This window comes from Phyllobates terribilis, unplaced genomic scaffold (assembly GCF_046119375.1).
Source record: "Phyllobates terribilis strain yellow unplaced genomic scaffold, ASM4611937v1 Scaffold_153__1_contigs__length_4458050, whole genome shotgun sequence".
Taxonomy (NCBI): Eukaryota; Metazoa; Chordata; class Amphibia; order Anura; family Dendrobatidae; genus Phyllobates; species Phyllobates terribilis.
This window is the reverse complement of record NW_027362913.1, coordinates 974073-998177: the sequence shown is the minus strand read 5'-3', so window position 1 is coordinate 998177 and position 24105 is coordinate 974073. Positions and strand designations below refer to the sequence as shown.

The 24105-nt window shown below is 44.5% G+C and overlaps 1 protein-coding gene across 1 annotated transcript; it reads right to left on the bottom strand.

Moving 5' to 3' along the window:
• Positions 1-656: 656 nt before the first annotated feature.
• LOC141206959 (uncharacterized) lies at positions 657-23782 on the bottom strand. The gene is made up of 7 exons (XM_073664325.1): positions 23701-23782; positions 17304-17453; positions 16995-17174; positions 16788-16911; positions 16606-16703; positions 16319-16409; positions 657-4130 (listed from the first exon to the last, which is right to left on the bottom strand). Exons 2-7 carry the CDS (start codon positions 17379-17381, stop codon positions 2692-2694), a joined length of 2010 nt encoding a protein of 669 aa, XP_073520426.1. The 5' UTR covers positions 17382-17453; positions 23701-23782; the 3' UTR covers positions 657-2691.
• Positions 23783-24105: the final 323 nt, after the last annotated feature.

Genomic DNA, 24105 nt, shown 5'->3' with positions numbered 1-24105 from the left:
GCTCACCTCTCCTCAGCTTCTGCGAGAATGGCAAGAAAAGTGCAATATTGAGGTATCAACATCAACTGTTAGGAAGAGATGTTTGGAAGCAGGATTGAGAGGGTACAAGGCCCGAAAGAAGCCATTGATGACAGCCATACAAAGACAAAGGCGAAAACTGTGGGCATTGAAATATTCAAAATGGAGGAAGGAGGAGTGGGAAAAAGTGCTATTTAGTGATGAAAGCACTTTTTTCATTTTAGGAAATGATGGCAAGTCTTATCTGAGAAGGTTTCCACATGATGAGTACAAGCCAGTGTTTGAGCTTCTCTGTGAAACATCCGATGAAAGTAATGGTCTGGGGCTGTATGGCAGCCAATGGTGTTGGAAGGCTTCATATTGTGGAGGGTATGGTAATGCAAAAAAATACATAGACATCCTTAATAAGAAAATGCTGCCTTCTGCTCAACACCTGTTTTCAGGGGATTATATCTTCCAGGATGATAATGCTCCTTGTCACAGAGCTAAGAATGGAAAAATAGAACAAGGTGGCTACTATTGACTGGCCAGCCCAGTCCTCGGACCTCAATCTAATTGAAAATTTGTGGCACAAGGTATCAATAGAGATATCTAAAAAATAGCCAAGGACCAAGAGAGAGTTGATGGAGTCTCTGATACAGGCCTGGAAGCACATCATCACTCGTGAACATCTGCAGAAGCTTGTTCACTCAATGCCACAGAGATGCAAGTTGGTGCTCAAGAGCAAAGTCTGGCCAATAAAGTATTAGAAGCTAAGGCTAAGTGCCCACGTTGCGGAACTGAAGCATATTTTTTACACTTCTCCTTGGCGGGAAAATCGCATGCGGTTTTCCCGCCAGGTAGAAGCGTTTGTGAGGTGTCTTTGCATGCATTTCCGCATGCGGGTTATCAAGCACTTCTCCAAGTGATTTAAGCATCACTTGGAAAAGTGCTTGACAACTTGTTCACACTATATAAATCCATGCAACCGGCATGGATTTATATAGTGTGACCAAGTAATAGTTAAAAAAAAAATCAGAATGGTAAAAAATAAAAAAATAAAGTTTATACTCACCTTCCGATGCATTCTCTGCCCCGTCCGGAGTCTTGAGCGGCTCACGCTGTTGTGTGCAGGACCTGCGGTGAAGTCATTGAGTCATGTGATAGGTCACATGACTCAATGACGTGGCAGGTCCTTCACACAACAGCGCAACGGAGGGAAAACATCAGAAGATAAGTATAAACTTTATTTTATTCTTTTTTTTACAGGTTCTTTGGTACCCAGGTCTGGATGAGAGTCTCCTCTCCTCCAGACTTGGGTACCATCCGCACATTGATTCCGCATGCGGAAACGCAAAATTAATGAACATGCTGTGGATTTTTGACCGCAGTATATACGCTGCGGAAAAATCCGCAGCATGGGCATTGACATTGCGGAATGCCATTGGGGACCATGGGGTGCGGATATACATGCGTTTTACAAGCGTTTACGCTGCGGAAATTCCGCAGCATATACGCTTGTAATACGCAACGTGGGCAGGCAGCCTAAAGATGCAGTCAAAAGGCCCTTTTCAGGACTCTGAATTAAATAAAAAACAATAAATCTTAAAAAGTAAAATTTAAGTCTGTGTGAACTTGCATTGGAAGTTAATGAACTTAGAAACCTGTTCACCATTCTACACACTGTACTGGTGTAGGTATGGTTATGATGGTTATGCTGTAAAAAAAAATTATCAAAAATGCGCATACCATAACAATTTATACACTTGGGACATTCAAAAATGAGTATGGCATACAATGAGGGATTACAAAAACATATATGTTCCACCAGTTTCACTGTAGAGATGCAGAAGTATGAAATATATAGTTTTCTTCATGCCTATGCAGAACTTTTGAACACCACTTGTATGCATATTTATACACACAGAGCTCTGATTCACATTTACATACACACAATACGTATGTACAATTTGTCAATAACATATATAGTTTCTACCCGTCTGGGTTATTTTTGATGGTCAACAAAATACGATTTTCCAGTAATTCATTTCTCACACTCTAGGTATGATAATGTCTTCTCTGTGTGTGGGATTTTTGATCTTTAAAAGGGGCTGTCCACTACTTAGACAACTCCTTCTCATTCCTCATGTTTGGTCCTGTTAAAATAAAAAGTCATACAAACCTCCCATGCCTGCGGCGTTCTAGCGGTGTCAGCACTTGCGTTTCCAGGGATTATATTACGTTGTTACGTCATGTAAGCCCTGTGCCCAATCAGCCCTGGAGTCACTGTCCCCACCTTTGGACACATCGAACAATAACAGAAAGTCAGAAAGCAGCTGTAGCCGTGGCTTCCTGTTGATGTTCAATCTGTCTGAAGGCAGGGACAGTGAAGCTGGCGCTGATTGGGCGCAGGGCTCGGGTGATGTAACAACCTCACAATAGCCCCGGGTACATGAGTGCAGACACGGCTGGAACAGCGATGACACAGAGCGTGAGTATGAGTGTTTTTATTTTAATGAGGCCAAACATGAGGAATGACAAGTGGTTGCCCTAGTAGTGGACAACCCCTTTATGAAGATACAATTTTCAGTTAAATCTTTTCAAACATTCTGAACATGAAAAATGCTTATCCCCTGTGTGAATTCTCTGGGGCTTAATCAAACCTGATTTCTGGTTAAAACATTTCCCACATTCTCAACAGGAAAAAGGCCTCTCTTCTGTGTGGGTTCTCAGGTGCTTAATCAAATGTGATTTCTGGTTAAAACATTTCCCACATTCTGAACATGAAAAAGGCCTCTCTTCTGTGTGGGTTCTCAGGTGCTTAATCAAATCTGATTTCTGGTTAAAACATTTCCCACATTCTGAACATGAAAAAGGCTTCTCCCCTGTGTGGGTTCTCTGGTGGTTATCAAGATTCTGTTTCAGGTTAAAACATTTTCCACATTCTGAACATGAAAAAGGCTTCTCCCCTGTGTGGGTTCTCTGGTGGTTATCAAGATTCTGTTTCAGGTTAAAACATTTCCCACATTCTGAACATGAAAAAGGCTTCTCCCCTGTGTGGGTTCTCTGGTGGTTATCAAGATTCTGTTTCCGGTTAAAACATTTCCCACATTCTGAACATGAAAAAGGTTTCTCCCCTGTGTGGGTTCTCTGGTGGCTACGAAGATGCGATTTCCAGCTAAAACATTTCCCACATTCTGAGCATGAAAAAGGCTTCTCCCCTGTGTGGGTTCTTTTGTGCATAACAACATCTGATTTCCATTTAAAACATTTCCCACATTCTGAACATGAAAAAGGCTTCTCTCCTGTGTGAGTTCTCTGGTGGTTATCAAGATTCTGTTTCCGGTTAAAACATTTCCCACATTCTGAGCATGAAAAAGGCTTCTCTCCTGTGTGAGTTCTCTGGTGGTTATCAAGATGCTGTTTCCATCTGAAACATTTCCCACATTCTGAACATGAAAAAGGCTTCTCCCCTGTGTGGGTTCTCTGATGGCTATCAAGATACGCTTTTCGGTTAAAACATTTCCCACATTCTGAACATGAAAAAGACTTCTTCCCTGTGTGCGTTATTTGGTGCAAAACAAGACTACGTTTATGTCTAAAATATTTTCCACATTCTGAGCAGGAAAAAGGCTTCTCCCCTGTGTGAGTTCTCTGATGACTAAGAAGAGATGATTTCTTCATAAAACATTTCCCACATTCTGAACATGAAAATGAATTCTCCCCTGCGTGAGTTCTCTGGTGTCGAACAAGTTTCGATTTCTGGTTAAAACATTTCCCACACTTGGAACAATAAAATATATTCTCTGCTGTGTGAATGTCTTGATTCTTAAGAAAAAACTTTTGGAGAGGAAAACTATTTCCATATTCTGAACATGAAAATGGATTATTTGCCTTAGGAGCAGTTTGCTTTTTAATGCTTATTTTGTGACTTTGATTTTCCTTAGTAGTCGGTAATGAATCAGAAGACAGGACCTGTTTCAAAGGATCAGATGACAGATCTTTGCTGTGAAGGGATGATGGTGTATCTGGAGTAATGGCATTCACTTCAATTGTATCTTGTGGCATCTCAAGATCATCGGATTTAAAAATTGATGATGTCAGCTGTCCCTCTGATCTCCTGGTACAGTCATCTGCCAAGAATAAAAACAGTTATAATTTTTGAATAAAATATCCTTGAATGTAATATTTGTGAACATTTCTACTTAAACTGTCGGTAACAATTGAAAGTTACGTAGAAAAATTATTATTATTTACCAAGACAATGACAGTTCACAGTCTAATAGAAAACCTCATAGGATGAACCAGTGGAGCGTGGTGTTCAACTGTTTGTTCATTCTGCCTCCAAAATATGGAATAAAAAAAGCCACCAAAAAATGTTATGTAGGCGAAAATAATACCAATAAAAACTTCTACTCATCCTGCAAAAAAAAAAAAGTCCCCACTCAAGTCCATTATCTGTCAGTGGAAAAACAGAGGTTTCCACATTATTAGTGGCTCAAAAGGCTCTTAAAAAGAAACATGGCTTCCATAAACCAATCCAGCAATATCCGCACTCCCAAAAACAAATGCCCCCCTTGCTTCTGACCCTTGCAGTGTGCCAAACCACATTTAGCATCCATGAATTTGGCATTACTATAGTGAGAAGAACACAGTTAATTTATGGTGTGTGCCTCCTGGAGCACAATATGGGCACTATGTGTTGGGTAATAAAATGGCCAATGTGCAATTTTCACTCTCCAAAATCCACTGCGTGCTAATTTCCGGAAAGTGTCTGTGGAGTCAAAATAGTCACTAGTCCTATAGATTCATTCATTGAGGGTTATAATTTCCAAAATGGAGTCACTTTATGGGGATTTCTAATGTTCTGGTTTTCTGCCATTTTGTCATATTAGGGCTTCTGCAAATGGTGAATCCCATCTCCTCTGGGATCTTCTCCTGTCACCAGGAGCCGCCTTATTCATTCTGCGGGTGGCATTGGTGATGGAGATGTTGGAACCAGAAGCTCTGGGCGCACAGGCCCTGTCCAGCCATTAAGATTAGGGTGCTTGGGACCTGTAGTACCATCCAGTCTGGCAGTATGAGTGTGTGCAATCCAGCTGAAGTCACACTACTAAAGCTCAGAGTATATTGCCAGAAGCTGCCTGATACAGCCTTGTTCTCCTCTGGTTCAGTCCTCTGTACTCAGCACCCGGCTTGTGTGTTTGGTTCCTGATATGGCTTTGGCCCATTTACTGACTATTAGTGATGAGCGAGCATGCTTGTCACTACTCGTTACTTACCCGAGCATCACAGTGCTCGAAATGCTCAGTACTCAGCGAGTATTTTTTTTTCTTAAAATTTCGGGAGCGAGCTCGAGTGCCGGCCTCACATGTTTGGCACTTTTTAGGCAGCCAATTAACATGTAGGGATCGCCTGCCAGTCACTGTAATGCCGTAGCCATGTTGGTAGTGACATTACAGTGAATTGCTGGCCGCATAGCATCATCAGGTCTATATAAGACCAGGGACCCTGCCCTCATCACAGTCTACCCCGGAAATAGGCAGAGTAGGGAGAGCTGCGGCTGAGCGAGGGAGAGAATTCTAGCTTCTTTTAGGCAGGGATTCCACACTAGTTGTATTTATTTCATCTGAACCAACAGCCCTTGTAAGGGCTCATTCTGATGTATATTAATACTGCTGTTAGCAGGTTAGGCAGAGTTTGTGGAGAGATAGTGCACTACAGGTTAGGCTTCATTGCATGTTCTTTCTGCTGCTGTAACTCATATCAATAGCCCTAGTTCTCAGGGATAATAATATTCCTTTTTGCTCTTAATCCTGCTAATTTTTGTGAAAAGCAATATACTACACTATTTTTACTGCTCCATTTGTTTGTTAACAGTATACAGCCACACTTAGTTGATTTGACTAGCATTGCTATGTAGTGCAAGCATTGAAAAAGTCCATCTGTGGTGGTCAGATTTTACTGCGTAATGATCCTGAAATTTTTTGTAATCTGCGAAATATTATACTCCATTTAAAATGTGACAGTTGTGTGTTGAAAACATACATCCTGACTTGGCCGCTAACCAATAGCATATTGCTATTGCAGTAAAACTTGCTCATCTGAAGTGGTCAGATTTTTACTGCATTAATAATCGTGAAATTTTGTTGAAGCTGCCAAATACACTGTGTTCCAAATTATTATGCAAATAATATTTTTTCAGATTTTCCCAAATTACCTATATGAATTGCAGTCATTGTAATTTTCCAGTCAAATAACTATTAGAGTACAATTGAAAGGTTTTTGTACAAACTGCCTATGATAACAGTATATTTTTTAAAAAATAAAACACTCAAACTGCACTCAAAATGCATGTTCCAAATTATTATGCACAGCAGAGTTTTCAACGTTTTCATTTTAATAAAGAACAAAAAAATGGTCATTTTTGAAATTATAAGCATTAGCAGGTTATTACAAACTGAAATCAAACAGTTTTCACCTCAAAACTTTATTCTAGGTGATGTTACATTTGCACATAGGACCCCTTGTTCGAAAGGAGCTTCTGAACTCTCTCGTCCATTGAATTTGTCAGGTTTTGGATGGTTTCTGCTTTAATTGTTTTGCACGAGGACAGAATACCCTCCCAGAGCTGTTGCTTAGATGTGAACTGCCTCCCGCCATCATAGACACTCCTTTTGATGAAGCTCCAGAGGTTCTCAATGGGGTTGAGGTCAGGGGAGCATGGGTGCCACACCATAAGTTTGTCCCCTTTTACGCCTATAGCAGCCAGAGATGCAGATGTGTTATGTGCAGCATGAGACGGGGCAAGGGGAAACGGTGCCTGCTGAAGTAGCACAACAAACACCCACATCATGTCGACCTAGCGTCCTGTCCCACTTTGTGGAACAACACTCTTGAAGCCAGACCAGTGTGAAAAGGTTGTTGGGTTGATAGCAGACAATGCTTCCAGTCAGTTTTCAGCACCACCCTGTCTTCCACACGGTCCAGTCTCAGTAGTCTTGAGTCTGGACCACATAATCCTCACCCTGAGCCTCCTTCCTCTCACCATGCCGAGCGCCCGGAGACAAGTGATCTCACACTTAGACACTCCGAAGGGCTGTTTATATTTCCATTTATAGTTTCTGTCCTCTTGCCCTGTTCGCTTCAAGCAGGATATGAGGAGATCACACTTAGCGATACCCAAATATTTGTAAGTCAGTAGGAAGACAAGGGTGTGGACGGGGAAGACGAGATGGTGGACGATGAGGTTACTTACCCAATCTGGGAAGGTGACAAGCAGAGCAAAGACAGCAGCGCAGAGAAGGTGGGATCCATAGTACCGCAACAGGCAGGAAGAGGTAGTGACGTGACCATAGAGACAAGGCGGGCAACTGTTCCCCAGAACACCAGCACGAGGGAAGTTGCCAGTCCAAGGGTTAGGTCTTCCTGAGTCTGGCGCTTTTTTAAAAACTGTCCAGTTAACCCAAAAAAGGCTATTTGCAACATATACTGTGCCAGCATCAGCAGGGGCAGCACAACTACTAGCCTGACCACCACCAGCATGCTCAGGCACACGATAGCAAAGCACTCAACTAGCTGGGCCAAACGCCAGGACCAGAAACAGTGTCTGTGGGCGACACCACTGCCTCTTCACCTGTTGTATGTGCATGCCAATCCCCTGTCCATGATGCAGGCGAAGATGCCTCCCACTCTCCACCTGTCGTAGCAACCACATTCACGTCCTTGTCCCAGCGCAGCGTTCAGTTGTCCCTTGGAACACAAGCGGAAATACGCAGCCACCTGCACACCCACAGGCCACAATACTAAACGGCCACATTTCCAGACTGCTCGCACTGGAAATATTGCATTTTAGGCTTGTGGAGAAGGAAGCTTTCTGCAACCTCATGGCCGCAGCTGTACCTAGGTACTCAGTCCCCAGCAGCCACTATTTCTCCCGATGTACCATCCCTGCCTTACACAAGCACTTGTCCCTTAACATTACCCGTGCCCTCACAATGCAGTTACTAGGAAGGTCCACCTAACCACAGACATGTGGACAAGTGCTTGTGGCCAGGGATGCAACATTTCCCTGACGGCACAATGGGTGAATATTGTGCAAGCCGGGACGGAACATGTGCTACCGATGCCGAGGATTGCGGGCCCTGGTTCAATCAGGGTTGCCCCCACCTTGTACAGCAGTTCCTGCACCTCCTTCGCCTCTTCATCCTCCATATCTCTGAAACATCAATAATATGAAGCTAGAAACTTCAGCACTGCCTTGGCCAAGCAGCAACAGGCTCTGCAGAAGCTAATCTGCTTAGGTGACAAACTGCACACCCCTGCAGAGTTGTTGAAAGCTGTAACAGAGCAGACAGATCTGTGGCTCTCACCGCTGAACCTACAACCAAGCATGGTCGTGTGTAACAATGGCTGGAACCTGCAAGTGGCTCTGAAGCTTGGCAACCGAGCACATGTACCATGCCTGACCCACGTGCTCAACTTAGTGGTTCAGCGGTTTCTCAAAACCTACCATGATCTGCCTGAGCTGCTTGTGAAAGTACACTGCGTGTGCCCATTTCCGCAAGTCAGCTACAGCTTCCGCCGCCCTGGCTGTGCTTCAGCAGCCTTTGTAACTTCCAGCTCACTGATTGTTGTACAATGTTACCATGCGTTGGAACTCAACGTTGCATATGTTAACAAGGCCTTGTGAGCAGCAGTGGCCAGTTGTTGAGTACCAGCTCCAACACGCCCGTCAATATTCTGGTCAGTCTCCGCACATAAGAGCTGATGAGTGGACATGGATGTCTGACATCTGTGCAGTTCTCCAAACCTTTGAGGACTCCACCAAGATAGTGAGCGGTGGTGACGCCATAATCAACGTCACCCTCCCGCTTCTCTGCCTACTGAAACGCTCGCTGCTCACAATTAAAGAGGAGGTTTTGCAGGCGCAGCAAGTTGAGATGGGCAAGAAACTATACAGGGTGATGCTACACAGCCCAGCCTTGTATCATCTTTTCAACGTGGATTGGGTGCGAATGAGGAACACAGGCAGGTTTCCTGCGCTACAGACGGTACAACCTGCACCACCTTCATCCCGTCTGTTCACCGTGGCTGAAGAGGAGGAGGACAAAAGAGGAGTATGAGGAGGAGATGATGGACAATCATCCATCTTGGTGGGGACAGGGAAGTCTTGGCTCTTCGCAGTCTGGCACATATGGCTGAGTTTATGTTCTGCTGCCTTTCCCGTGACCCTCGCGTTGTACACATTTTAGGCAACAGTAATTACTGGTTGGTCACCCTTCTAGATCCATGCTACATGGAGAACTTTCTATCTCTCCTTCAAGTGGCAGCGAGGTCTAATAAAATGTTGCAGTACCAGAAGGCCCTAGTTGAAGAATATAAAAAATTCCCATCTGACAACTTAGATGGTAGAGGTCACAGTTCATTGGACAACCAATGAGTACAGGGAGACAGACACACAAAGCCATATGCAGTAGAAGCAGGGGAACACTCTCAAAGGTCTGGGACAGTTTTCTCAGACCCTCCCAGTGCCCAGGCCCTGATACACGGGGTAGTCTGACAATGAGGGAAAAGTTTTAGAAGATACTGAAGGAGTATCTTGCTGACTGTACCACCGTCCTTGGTGATTCCTCTGTGCCTTACAACTATCAGGTATCCAAGTTAGACTCGTGGCATGAACTGTCTCACTACAGCTTGGAGGTCCTGGCCTGCCCTGCCTCTAGCGTTTTGTCAGAGCGGGTTTTTAGTGCGCCGGGGGTATTATAACTGATAGGTGCGCCCACTTGTCAACTAAAAATGCTGACAGGCTGACTAATATCAAAATAAACAAGGCCTGGATTGGCCCAGACTTCTCAACACCACCGGATGACAGCAACAGAACATAAACTCAAATCCATTTTTTTCTGGTCTATTCCCATGCAGATCTTCACACCCAGATAGGTGTGAAGATTTCTTCTTTTTATGTTGTCCTATTCCTTCTTCTCATCCTACACCACAATATCAACAGGGTGATCATCATGCAACACCCCCATTAATTATTTTAAAGGTATTTAGGACGCCCGCATGAATAATTTTTAGAGACCTACTTCTAACATTCTTTACAATATACATGTATACTCCTGCTGGAAATGAGTGTTCATTTTCGTTGCATACACTGTCTATAACTTGATTGCATTCTTCAAAAAACTCACTGACAGATGTGTTTTTTAATGTAACCTACACTCAGAAAGTCAACAAAGCAGGCAGAGTTGCGTGCGTTCCTTCACAGTTTGGTGCTGCCATATCCCAAAAAAATACTCTGGGGGCGGGTTAAAATCTATTTTATATTCTGCAATATTACCTCTCTTATCTGTAATTTGTGTACGAGTGAGCTATAGCACTAGGAATAGCGTATTACAGGTTATCTAGTCAGGGATTATAGCCTTATACTCCGTGCTGCTGCAAGCAAAAAAGAAAAAAAAATCTATGCTATTCCTTATTAATACCACTGTTAGCTACATTTAGTATATTAGTATAGGGATAGGTGCTAGGTGGTAGCATCTGCTGGAAAGGACTGTTCATTCTGGTCAAATACATCTTTCCACAGTTCATAACTTAATTAATTTCTTCCATTCACTCATTGACCAATTCAAAATTTTTACGGTGATCTGTACTCAGAAATTCATCAAAGTTCACAGAAATTTATCATGGTTGACAGAAATTCATAACTTGGGGTCCTTGTCCTGCTGAAAGACCCATGACCTAGGATGCCAATCCAACTTTCTGACACTGGGCACTACATTGCTACCCAAAATCCTTTGGGAATATTCAGATTTCATGATGCCTTACACACAGTCAAGGCATTCAGTGCCAGAGGAAGCAAAACAACCCCTAAATATCTTTGACCCTCCACTATAATTGACTGTAAGTTCTGTGTTCTTTTATTTTTAGGCCTCATTCCATTTACAGTAAACAGCTGAATGATATGTTTTACCAAAAAGCTCTATCTTGGTCTCATCTGTCCACAAGATGCCTACTGGCCCTGTAAAAATAGTGGAGGCCACTTGCTGGCACTCTATAAATTGTGAGGGCCGCCTGCTGGACCTCCAAGTTGCAAACTTTACATAATATATACAAAAAAGAAAATTTGACCACCTCAGATGGATACGTTATATTGCAGAAGCAATATATGGCCATGCAAGTTTCAAACTTTACCGTATTAAAGAAGTTGTCCACTAATTTTACATTTATACCCCATCCGTAGGATAGGGCATCAATGTCTGATTGACCTGGGTCCCGCACCCGGCAACCCCGCCAATCAGCTGCTATTGGTGCCAGTGGCTTCCGTCGGCCGGAAGCGCTTACTTGCGGAGCTTGGCCGTCTAGCTTTAGTGGCCGCCGCAGGGTACTCTAACAATAGTAAGGGCCGCCTGATGGCGCTTTATAAATAGTGAGGCCTGAAAAAAAAATGGGACTTACAGAGTCTCTCTTTCATGAATGAAACAGATGTATCTGATCATGTCTTACACACCACATGGCCAGATAAGGTAGTAAAATGTTAAAATTACATTTACCGGTGAATGTATTTTTCACCGTTGAAAGCAATGTGAACGTGCAAAAACACTAAGTGTGAACATAGCCCAAGGTGTGGAGGAGTATTTTTTCTGTTATTTATTTTGCATTATATAGAAGTCATTATCCTGGAAAGAATGTTTCTTAAAAATTGTTTCCAGGAAAATCCATTTTATCTTCGTTTTTGTATTTTTTATTGTCAGCCCGTAAAAGTGGCATACTACTCTGGTAACATTGTTCACAGCAGCGACCTGGGATTCAGAGATGATTCCAGGGGTCTTCCCCATGCTGTTTCCACTGTTTTCATAGATCTGAACAATTTTTAGACTCCCTCCAGCCCTACGGAGGATATGGGGGGGGTTGGGGAAGGAACCGCCGGAAAATTGCTCGAGTAACAAATAACCAAGCATCACTACTGACTACTCTTTTGTCTTCTGATTTTGTATTTTCTCTGCCCTCCTGGTTCTAACCCGGCTACCTGACTATTCTTCATATCTCACTCCACAGAACAACAGGTCACACCAAGGCCCAAGCCTAGGTGTCTCTGTGTAAGTCCAGATTCATGTAGATGGGTTAAAGAAGTTAAAGGTTGATGGGGAAAACTGTGACTATAGACAATAACACATCACATTTTCTACTGAAAAGATTAGGCTGAACAGTCTTAGGCTGTGTGCCCACGATGCGTTTTTTAAAGCATTTCCGCAGTGGCAAAAACGCTGCAGAAACGCTTAAAAAACGCTTGGTAGAAGGCCTGCCATGTTCCCCAATGATAATCCGCATGTGCTGTGCACATGCTGCGGAAATTTCCGCTGCAGGTTATCATTGCGGAAAAAACCGCAGCACTACCAATTATTTTGCGGAAGCGCTGCGTTTTCGCCGCCATTGACTTGCATTGGAACGCATGGAATCCGCATCACTGCATCTGTACATGCGGAATCCAAGCGTTTCAATGTGCGGATGGTACCCGGGTCTGGAGAAGAGGAGACTCTCCTCCGGACCCAGGTACCATAGTACCTGTAAAAAAAGAATAAAATAAAAAATAAATATTATACTTACCTTCTGACGGCTCCCGGTCTCCTTGTCTTCGCTTGTCGCCAGATCGCGGTGAACTGAAGGACCTGCGCTGACGTCATTTAGTCATGCGACGGCAGGTCCTTCAGTGTTGTGTACCGCAAGCTGCCGGCAAGCCAGGACAGAACGAAGCAAGACTCCAGGGGCCATCAGAAGGTAAGTATAGATTTATTTTTTTATTTTTTTGACATTCTTTGGGGTCGTTTGCATGGATTTATATAGTGTGACCAAGTTGTCAAGCACTTTCCAAGTGATGCTAAAATAGCTTGGAAAGCACTTGTCAACCACTTGTCAACCGGCATGCGGAACTGCATGTGAAGAAAGCTTCACATCTGCATGTCCCTGGCAGGAAAAAAGCATGTACAATCCGCATGTACAATCCGCATGTACAATCCGCATGCGTTTTTTCTGCCAGGGAGATGCAGAAATGCTCAGGAAAAAATCCGGAACATTTCTGCATCGTGGGCACATAGCCTTAATCAGTAAAAAAAAATGAGAAGATTAACTAGTGGAGAAACCTCTCTGGAGTAAACAGATTACCAACAGCCACAAACTCTAAATTATCGTAAAATCCAATATTTTCTGTCAGATGAGCTTCAAGAAGAAATATTAGACAGTTAAAGAGAACTTTTTATAATAGTGCAGAGATGAGGCGTCTTATATTTGAATATCTGGCATTTGGAAGAGGTAATGAGACCTCTTTTTAAAGAGACCAGGGAGTTACTGAGTAACATAAGTGAGGCCGGCCGATCCCACCACAATCATACAAAATGAAAATCTGTAAACAAATAGACATAGAATAAAAAATGTTACATCCCCAACAACAATACAGTTATATGAAAAAGTTTGGGCACCCCTATTAATCTTAAGCTTAATGTTTTATAAAAATTGGTGTTTTTGCAACAGCTATTTCAGTTTGATATATGTAATAACTGTTGGACACAGTAATGTTTCTGCCTTGAAATGAGGTTTATTGTACTAACAGAAAATGTGCAATCTGCATTCAAACAAAATTTGACAGGTGCATAAGTATGGGCACCTTTATCATTTTCTTGTTTTAAATACTCCTACCTACTTTTTACTGACTTACTAAAGCACTTTTTTTGGTTTTGTAACCTCATTGAGCTTTGAACTTCATAGCCAGGTGTATGCAATCATGAGAAAAGCTACTTAAAGTGGCCACTTGCAAGTTGTTCTCCTGTTTGAATCTCCTCTGAAGAGTGGCATCATGGGCTCCTCAAAACAACTGTCAAATGATCTGAAAACAAAGATTATTCAACATAGTTGTTCAGGGGAAGGATACAAAAAGCTGTCTCGGAGATTTAACCTGTCAGTTTCCACTGTGAGGAACATAGTAAGGAAATGGAAGAACACAGGGACAGTTCTTGTTAAGGCCAGAAGTGGCAGGCCAAGAAAAACATCAGAAAGGCAGAGAAGAAGAATGGTGAGATCAGTCAAGGACAATCCTCAGACCACCTCCAGAGAGCTGCAGCATCAACTTGCTGCAGATGGTGTCACTGTGCATCGGTCAACTATACAACGCACTTTGCACAAGGAGAAGCTGTATGGGAGAGTGATGCGAAGAAGCCGTTTCTGCAAGCACACCACAAACAGAGTCGGCTAAGGTATGCAAAAGCACATTTGGAGAAGCCAATTTCTTTTTGGAAGAAGGTCCTGTGGACTGATGAAACCAAGATTGAGTTGTTTGGTCATACAAAAAGGCGTTATGCATGGCGGCAAAAAAACACAGCATTCCAAAAAAAACACTTGCTACCCACAGTAAAATTTGGTGGAGGTTCCATCATGCTTTGGGGCTGTGTGGCCAATGCCGGCACCGGGAATCTTGTTAAAGTTGAGGGACGCATGGATTCCACTCAGTATCAGCAGATTCTTGACAATAATGTTCAAGAATCAGTGATAAAGTTGAAGTTACGCAGGGGATGGATCTTTCAGCAAGACAATGATCCAAAACACCACTCCAAATCTACTCAGGCATTCATGCAGAGGAACAATTACAATGTTCTGGAATGGCCATCCCAGTACCCAGACCTGAATATCATTGAACATCTGTGGGATCATTTGAAGAGGGCTGTCCATGCTCGGCGACCATCAAACTTAACTGAACTGGAATTGTTTTGTAAAGAGGAATGGTCAAAAATACCTTCATCCAGGATCCAGGAACTCATTAAAAGCTACAGGAAGCGACTAGAGGCTGTTATTTTTGCAAAAGGAGGATCTACTAAACATTAATGTCACTTTTCTGGTGAGGTGCCCATACTTATGCACCTGTCAAATTTTGTTTGAATGCAGATTGCACATTTTCTGTTAGTACAATAAACCTCATTTCAAGGCAGAAACATTACTGTGTCCAACAGTTATTACATATATCAAACTGAAATAGCTGTTGCAAAAACACCAATTTTTATAAAACATTAAGCTTAAGATTAATAGGGGTGCCCAAACTTTTTCATATAACTATATATGTATGAGGGGAGAACTTCAACACTAAACTGGAGTCACACTCATTTATGATGGACCATTGGAGCAACTATGACTCCTGAGCAGAAGAGTAGAGAAAGTATTAATGCCCCCATTTCAGGAGAGATTGTGCAGTAATCTGAATTCCTTAGGACTGATAACATAATGGAATTGATGATGTGGAGTGAATCCATGAAACCAGGGCTCGAGCCAACACATCTCCTGCAGGCGTGAATAAATGTATATTACAGCCATCAGCCACTCACAGCTTAGAGATATATCATGGCAAAGGTGTAATGTTTTCTGTTCAGTTTATCACAATCCTGTTTGAAGTTAGTTGGTTTTAAAAGAAATTGAAAAGTCAGGATAAAGGGAAACTCTGTTGTTATTGGACAGAAATTCACACTTGGCCCTCACTGCACATTTAATGTTGTCGATCATAAAAGTGAAGTTTGGCCAGAAAGACTGGACCTGGTCTTGTAGGGACCATATGAGCACATTCAGCAGCACAGAAGGGAGAGAAGGTAGATTCATCCAATAAGATATCAGGGATCTAGGAAGCCAACAGCATCATTACCCTCCGCTTTCTTTTACAGGTCCATCATAATATTTTTCTTCAAGTGATTTTCTAACTTCTCAGCACATTCTACATAATGTGAAAAAGTCACTGGTAAAGTACTGGAGGAGAGATGTGTAGCACTGAGATTGTTAGCTCCAGTAATTAAACATAGGAAAAAGGTTCCAGCACACGAGGGGGTAAATCAGCCATCTTTAGTGCTAGAATGATTGAACACCTGTAGAGAGGGAGGAGGTCATAGGATAAAATTCACAGCCTTTAGAGTATTTGTGTGGTGGGCCTGGAGGTAACAGCCGCACTTTAAATAGAAACTGTTCCTGTGTCTGCCTCTTTAAGAAGCTGAGTGAGTCGATCACAATACGCTGACATTTGGCTTTGTAGTTTACAGATCTGGGCAGGTAATGGTCAAAGTCTCCTAATGACAGTGGGTAGGTGGATCCTCCAGGTTGTAAGTTCTATAGAAAAGGGCTTTTAATGCCCAAAGTCATTTGGACAGTTTTGGGTGGAGGAGAATGTTGTGGTCTAGAGGGAAATGGTGATCACACGATTGTGATACGGCCGGTCTACACCACCGATAAAGCAGCCACAGCTGGTGACTGAGAAGAATCTGTGACTTCTCGGCATTTAGTGGTCACTACTCACCTGGGTGGTCATATGTAGGAATCTCCTCTTTACACCACTCATCACCCCTCATATATGTCTCTGTAGTATTAATATGGGTCAGATCTTCACCCTGAAACAAATATTGTAAAAGTCAGACAGATGGAGAGGTCACATCTATGATCAGCTCTAATCCTGCCATCTCCACCGTTCTCATTACACAAGTATAAAACATATAATACTGGTGGATAAAACAAGACTGAACACAAGACCTTCACAGCCGTCTACACATCATAGGGGAGATCTCATGACACCTTCTCTCCATCTACCTGATGATCCTGAGGAACATTGGGGTCTTCTTGTTTACAGTCCTGTGGAAGAAGAGGACGGGGACATCTCTCTGGTGTTGTCCTCTTGCTGGACAGATCTGGAAGGAAACACATACAGGGACTGAATTCATTCTTTACATACAGATAATTATAGGCCGTGTGTATTTAGTCCTGTCTATTACCTGGTGATGTGAGGGGCTGGGGAACCTCCATCATGACGTCCTTGTACAGATATTTGCGTCCTTCTAAATACTCCCACTCTTCCATGGAGAAATAGACAGCGACATCCTGACACCTTATTGGAACCTGACACATACAATGATACCGTCACCCCCCCGATCCCTTCATAGTGTTACTGTATAATGTCCCAGCATTCCCAGCAGTGTCACCTCTCCAGTCAGCAGCTCAATCATCTTGTAGGTGAGTTCTAGGATCTTCTGGTCATTGATGTCCTCATGTATCAGGGGATGAGGTGGAGGCCTTGTGATTGGGCTCAGGGGTCTTTCCCATCCCTCAGACACAGGGTCCTGACAGTGCTCACTAGAGGTCTTCTTCACTACTGAGTAATCCTGGTTATGGAGAGACACATTAATAAATCTCACTCCAGACATTTCCAGAGTCCTCACCTCTCCAGTTCTGTCCATCTGTTATTCCCATAGATAAGAATGATGTAATGTGACGTCATCAGAATCTCTCACCTCTCCAGTAAGACGGAAGAGGATCTCCAGGGTGAGGTGTAATATCCTCTCCGCCATCTTGTGTCTGTCCGTATCCATCTTTGATGGGTAAATCAGGAAAATTTTCTTATATAGGAGATCTTCACTGAGAGGATCTGATATTGTAGGGACCTGAATGAGAAGATGATGAGCCGATGTAACATCATAAAAATCCTGTGTATTAATACAATTACTGGAGATAATAAGGGAAACATATCAGGAGATAGAAGGTGTAGATGTTGTATTCTCTAGTCTTATATGGACATCTCCTCCATACTCCCAATCACTGGCTGTGTTACTCACTGCGTCAGCAGCTGATTGGCTGTAATAATCACAAGTTCGTTGGGGCTGACCAGGAAATACAGAGATTGGCGGGGACCCTAACAGCTATGGTATTTTTATTATTTTACAACATTCAGTTATTTTCATTGACTTCTACTAATAAAACCTATATATTTTAGGCCACAGACAACAAGCAGTTTCTTCCTTGGAGTCTGCAGCTGAATACGTTTCTCATAGACTCATCTTCCATAACGCTAATTCTCATCTCATTTACCTACACTGGAATTATATTATGCTGTGTGTGGGGGGGATGGCGGTACTGTGGGAACATTACACTGTGTGGGGGCATCATATATACTGCATAAGAGCAAACAAAAAACCGAAGAAAGATGATCTAGAGGCCGTATTGTAAAACTACAATAATCCTTATTAGTATCAATAATGAATCACAGGGCATGGAAGTGAACAGGGCACAGTGCAAATGGCTAAGCACAAAGACGCGCAGCAAGGAAGATACATAGTAAGAGCAATAAGTTAAAGCGGATAATTTATATATATGTGTACACCCCCTACATATCCAGGAATCAATACATATAAGAATGAACAAGTATAAATCTGTCTTAGTATGATATGTCACTCTTTAGGGTAGTGTGGAACCACTTCAGTATGTGCAAGGCTATATGTACCCACATACTGGCCAATCATTATAGGGTAAATTGATTGTAAGGCAAATTGATATTGCAATTTACCCTATAATGATCACCACAGGTAGTCTCACATGCAAACCCAGGGGATGGGTTCCACCTGAGAAAATATCTCCACTAAAGGCCCCGTCACACTAGGCGACGCTGCAACGATCCCGACAACGATACGACCTGTCAGGGATCGTTGCTGCGTCGCTATGTGGTCGCTGGTGAGCTGTCAAACAGGCAGGCTCACCAATGATCAGGGGAGCAGCGACATCGTGGAAAGAATCTTTCCACGATGTCCTGCTCCTGGTTACCAGCCTGCTGAAGCAGGAACAGGCTGGTAACTATGGTAAACATCGGGTTACTAGGGGCACACGCGCACCTAGTAACCCATTGTTTATCATGGTTACCACTCTACTACAGTGAGCGGGAGGTTACCGCTCACTTTAGCAGGCTCGTAACCATGATAAACAGCGGGTTACTAGGTGCGCGTGTGCCCCTAGTAACCCGATGTTTATCATGGTTACCAGCCTGATCGCTGCTCCCGCTGGTCACAAACAGCGATGTGTGCTGACCAGCGGGAGGGCAACGACCGAAAAAAGGTCCAGGACATTCTGCAGCGATCAGTGACCTCACAGCAGGGGCCTGATCGCTGCAAAGTGTCACACATAGTGACATCGCTGGTGAGGTCGCTGTTGCGTCACCAAAACCGTGACACAGCAGCGATCTCGCTAGCGATCTCGCTATGTGAGACGGGGGCTTAAGGCACAATTAGCTGTGGGAGGGAGGGGTGTGCTCTTCAGCCGATTCAGGGGGCTGAACCCTGTGCAGGAGAAAGGGAAGATTCATTGCTAGTCGGACTGAGAACTGGGTGGTATCACGGGCTGTGGCCGTGATATCCATCATCCGAAGGAGGATATGCTGTGACTGCCAATATACAGGCGGGAGATACAAAAGGCTGTGGGCCAACCAAAAGTTGGGGGACAGTGGGTATCACCTGGTACGGGACAGTGGAACTACTGATCCCAGGATGGAAACTCGAGAACTAAGAGAATTGCCAGTTGGACATTTACCTGGAATTGCAGTTCACCGTGGTCGGAAGGAATAAAACTACTTGCATCGATAACCAGCCTAGGTGATTATTAAAATCCACAACCGCACATCTTTACAGAAACTAATAAAGAATATTGTGGTTTTACAATACGGCCTCTAGATCGTCTTTCTTCGGTTTTTTGTTTGTTATGTTTATAGAGATTGGCCATGATATTTAGTCCTAATAAATGGTAGGAGTCTATTATTGTATTATTGTGATTGATATATGATAAATATTGCTCTCCCTACTAATAATCCTATGAATTTCATCTATTATACTGCATAAGGGGCATAATGGGGGCATTACACTGTGTGGGGGCATCATACATCCTGCATAAGGGGCATAATGGGGGCATTACACCGCGTGGGGACATCATACATACTGCATAAGGGGCATAATGGGGGCATTACACCGAGTGGGGACATCATACATACTGCATAAGAGGCATAATGGGGGCATTACACTGTGGGGGCATCATACATACTGCATAAGGGGCATAATGGGGGCATTACACTGTGTGGGGGCATCATACATACTGCATAAGGGGCATAATGGGGCATTACACTGTGTGGGGGCATCATACATACTGCATAAGGGGCATAATGGGGGCATTACACTGTGTGGGGGCATCATACATACTGCATAAGGGGCATAATGGGGGCATTACACTGTGTGGGGGCATCAAACATACTGTATAGGGGGCATTACACTGTGTGGGAGCATCATACATACTGCATAAGGGGCATAATGGGGACATTACACTGTGTGGGGGCATCATACATACTGCATAAGGGGGATAATGGGGACATTACACTGTGTGGGGGCATCATACATACTGCATAAGGGGCATAATGGGGTCATTACACTGCGTGGGGACATCATACATACTGCATAAGGGGCATAATGGGGCATTACACTGTGTGGGGGCATCATACATACTGCATAAGGGGCATAATGGGGGCATTACACTGTGTGGGGGCATCATACATACTGCATAAGGGGCATAATGGGGGCATTACACGGTGTGGTGGCATCATACATACAGCATAAGGGGCATAATGGGGGCATTACACTGCATGGGGATATCATACATACTGCATAAGGGGCATAATGGGGACATTACACTGTGTGGGGACATCATACATACTGCATAAGGGGCATAATGGGGACATTACACTGTGTGGGGGCATCATACATACTGCATAAGGGGCATAATGGGGGCATCACACTGTGTGGGGGCATCATACATACTGCATAAGGGGCATAATGGGGGCATTACACTGTGTGGTGGCATCATACATACAGCATAAGGGGCATAATGGGGGCATTACACTGCGTGGGGATATCATACATACTGCATAAGGGGCATAATGGGGACATTACACTGTGTGAGGGCATCATACATAATGCATAAGGGGCATAATGGGGTCATTACACTGCGTGGGGACATCATACATCCTGCATAAGGGGCATAATTGGGCATTACACTGTGTGGGGGCATCATACATACTGCATAAGGGGCATAATGGGGGCATCACACTGTGTGGGGGCATCATACATACTGCATAAGGGGCATAATGGGGGCATTTCACTGTGTGGGGGCATCATACCTACTGTATAAGGGGCATAATGGGGGCATCATACATCCTGTATAAGGGGCATTACACTGTGTGGGGGACTCATACATACTGTATAAGGGGCATAATGGGGGCATTACACTGTGTGGGGCATCATACATCCTGTATAAGGGACATAATGGGGGCATTACACTGTGTGTGGGACTCATACATACTGTATAAGGGGCATAATGGGGGCATTACACTGTGGGGGCATCATACATCCTGTATAAGGGGCATAATGGGGGCATTACACTGTGTGGGGGACTCATACATACTGTATAAGGGGCATAATGGGGGCATTACACTGTGTGGGGCATCATACATCCTGTATAAGGGGCATAATGGGGGCATCATACATCCTGCATAAGGGGCATAATGGGGGCATTACACTGTGTGGGGGCATCATACATCCTGCATAACGGGCATAATGGGGGCATTACACTGTGTGGGGGCATCATACATCCTGCATAAGGGGCATAATGGGGGCATCACACTGTGTGGGGGCATCATACATACTGCATAAGGGGCATAATGGGGGCATTACACTGTGTGGTGGCATCATACATACAGCATAAGGGGCATAATGGGGGCATTACACTGCATGGGGATATCATACATACTGCATAAGGGGCATAATGGGGACATTACACTGTGTGGGGACATCATACATACTGCATAAGGGGCATAATGGGGACATTACACTGTGTGGGGGCATCATACATACTGCATAAGGGGCATAATGGGGGCATCACACTGTGTGGGGGCATCATACATACTGCATAAGGGGCATAATGGGGGCATTACACTGTGTGGTGGCATCATACATACAGCATAAGGGGCATAATGGGGGCATTACACTGCGTGGGGATATCATACATACTGCATAAGGGGCATAATGGGGACATTACACTGTGTGAGGGCATCATACATAATGCATAAGGGGCATAATGGGGTCATTACACTGCGTGGGGACATCATACATCCTGCATAAGGGGCATAATTGGGCATTACACTGTGTGGGGGCATCATACATACTGCATAAGGGGCATAATGGGGGCATCACACTGTGTGGGGGCATCATACATACTGCATAAGGGGCATAATGGGGGCATTTCACTGTGTGGGGGCATCATACCTACTGTATAAGGGGCATAATGGGGGCATCATACATCCTGTATAAGGGGCATTACACTGTGTGGGGGACTCATACATACTGTATAAGGGGCATAATGGGGGCATTACACTGTGTGGGGCATCATACATCCTGTATAAGGGGCATAATGGGGGCATTACACTGTGTGTGGGACTCATACATACTGTATAAGGGGCATAATGGGGGCATTACACTGTGTGTGGGACTCATACATACTGTATAAGGGGCATAATGGGGGCATTACACTGTGGGGGCATCATACATCCTGTATAAGGGGCATAATGGGGGCATTACACTGTGTGGGGGACTCATACATACTGTATAAGGGGCATAATGGGGGCATTACACTGTGTGGGGCATCATACATCCTGTATAAGGGGCATAATGGGGGCATCATACATCCTGCATAAGGGGCATAATGGGGGCATTACACTGTGTGGGGGCATCATACATCCTGCATAACGGGCATAATGGGGGCATTACACTGTGTGGGGGCATCATACATCCTGCATAAGGGGCATAATGGGGGCATCACACTGTGTGGGGGCATCATACATACTGCATAAGGGGCATAATGGGGGCATTACACTGTGTGGTGGCATCATACATCCTGCATAAGGGGCATAATGGGGGCATTACACTGTGTGGGGGCATCATACATACTGCATAAGGGGCATAATGGGGACATCACACTGTGTGGGGGGCATCATAAATCCTGCATAAGGGGCATAATGGGGGCATTACACTGTGTGGGGGCATCATACATCCTGCATAAGGGGCATAATGGGGGCATTACACTGTGTGGGGGCATCATACATCCTGCATAAGGGGCATAATGGGGGCATCACACTGTGTGGGGGCATCATACATCCTGCATAAGGGGCATAATGGGGGCATTACACTGTGTGGGGGCATCATACATACTGCATAAGGGGCATCACACATCCTGCATAAGGGGCATAATGGGGGCATTACACTGTGTGGGGGCATCATACATACTGCATAAGGGGCATAATGGGGGCATTACACTGTGTGGGGGCATCATACATCCTGCATAAAGAGCATAATGGGGGCATTACACTGTGTGGGGGCATCATACATCCTGCATAAGGGGCATAATGGGGGCATTACACTGTGTGCGAGCATCATACATCCTGCATAAGGGGCATAATGGGGGCATTACACTGTGGGGGGCATCATACATCCTGCATAAGGGGCATAATGGGGGCATTACACTGTGTGGGGCATCATACATCCTGCATAAGGGGCATAATGGGGGCATTACACTGTGTGCGGGCATCATACATCCTGCATAAGGGGCATAATGGGGGCATTACACTGTGGGGGCAGTAAAGGGGTCCTGTACTATGAGAACAATACGTTTCCTCCCTTCCTGTCTCCATAGTTGGGTCGTATGTATCTATTACAGGAAACAGAACAAAAACCTTATGATTCGTATAAAGGGGCAACACAAGACCCCAAAAGAGTCTCCGTGCTGAAGGGGTTAATGCCCCCTGCGCCCAGTAATGGGGTCTCCACATACCTCCACCTGCAGAGCCGCCACCACATATATGGCTGCTCTGTGCGCACAGGAGCTGTGATGAGGTCACAGGAGGGGAGGAGTCAGGGGTCACATGATCAGGGGCCTCAGTGGATGCAGGACTCTGCTGTGCTGGTTGTCATGGTGCTGGATGAGCTGAAGTTTATGTGTGGGGTCAGGAGGGGTTTACAGTGTGGATGTAGCAGAGCCGCGTGTGTACGAGGTGTACGGAGCAGAGCCGTGTGTGTACGAGGTGTACGGAGCAGAGCCGCGTGTGTACGAGGTGTACGGAGCGGAGCCGCGTGTACGAGGTGTACGGAGCGGAGCCACGTGTGTACGAGGTGTACGGAGCAGAGCCGCGCGTGTACGAGGCGTACGGAGCGGAGCCGCGCGTGTACGAGGTGTACG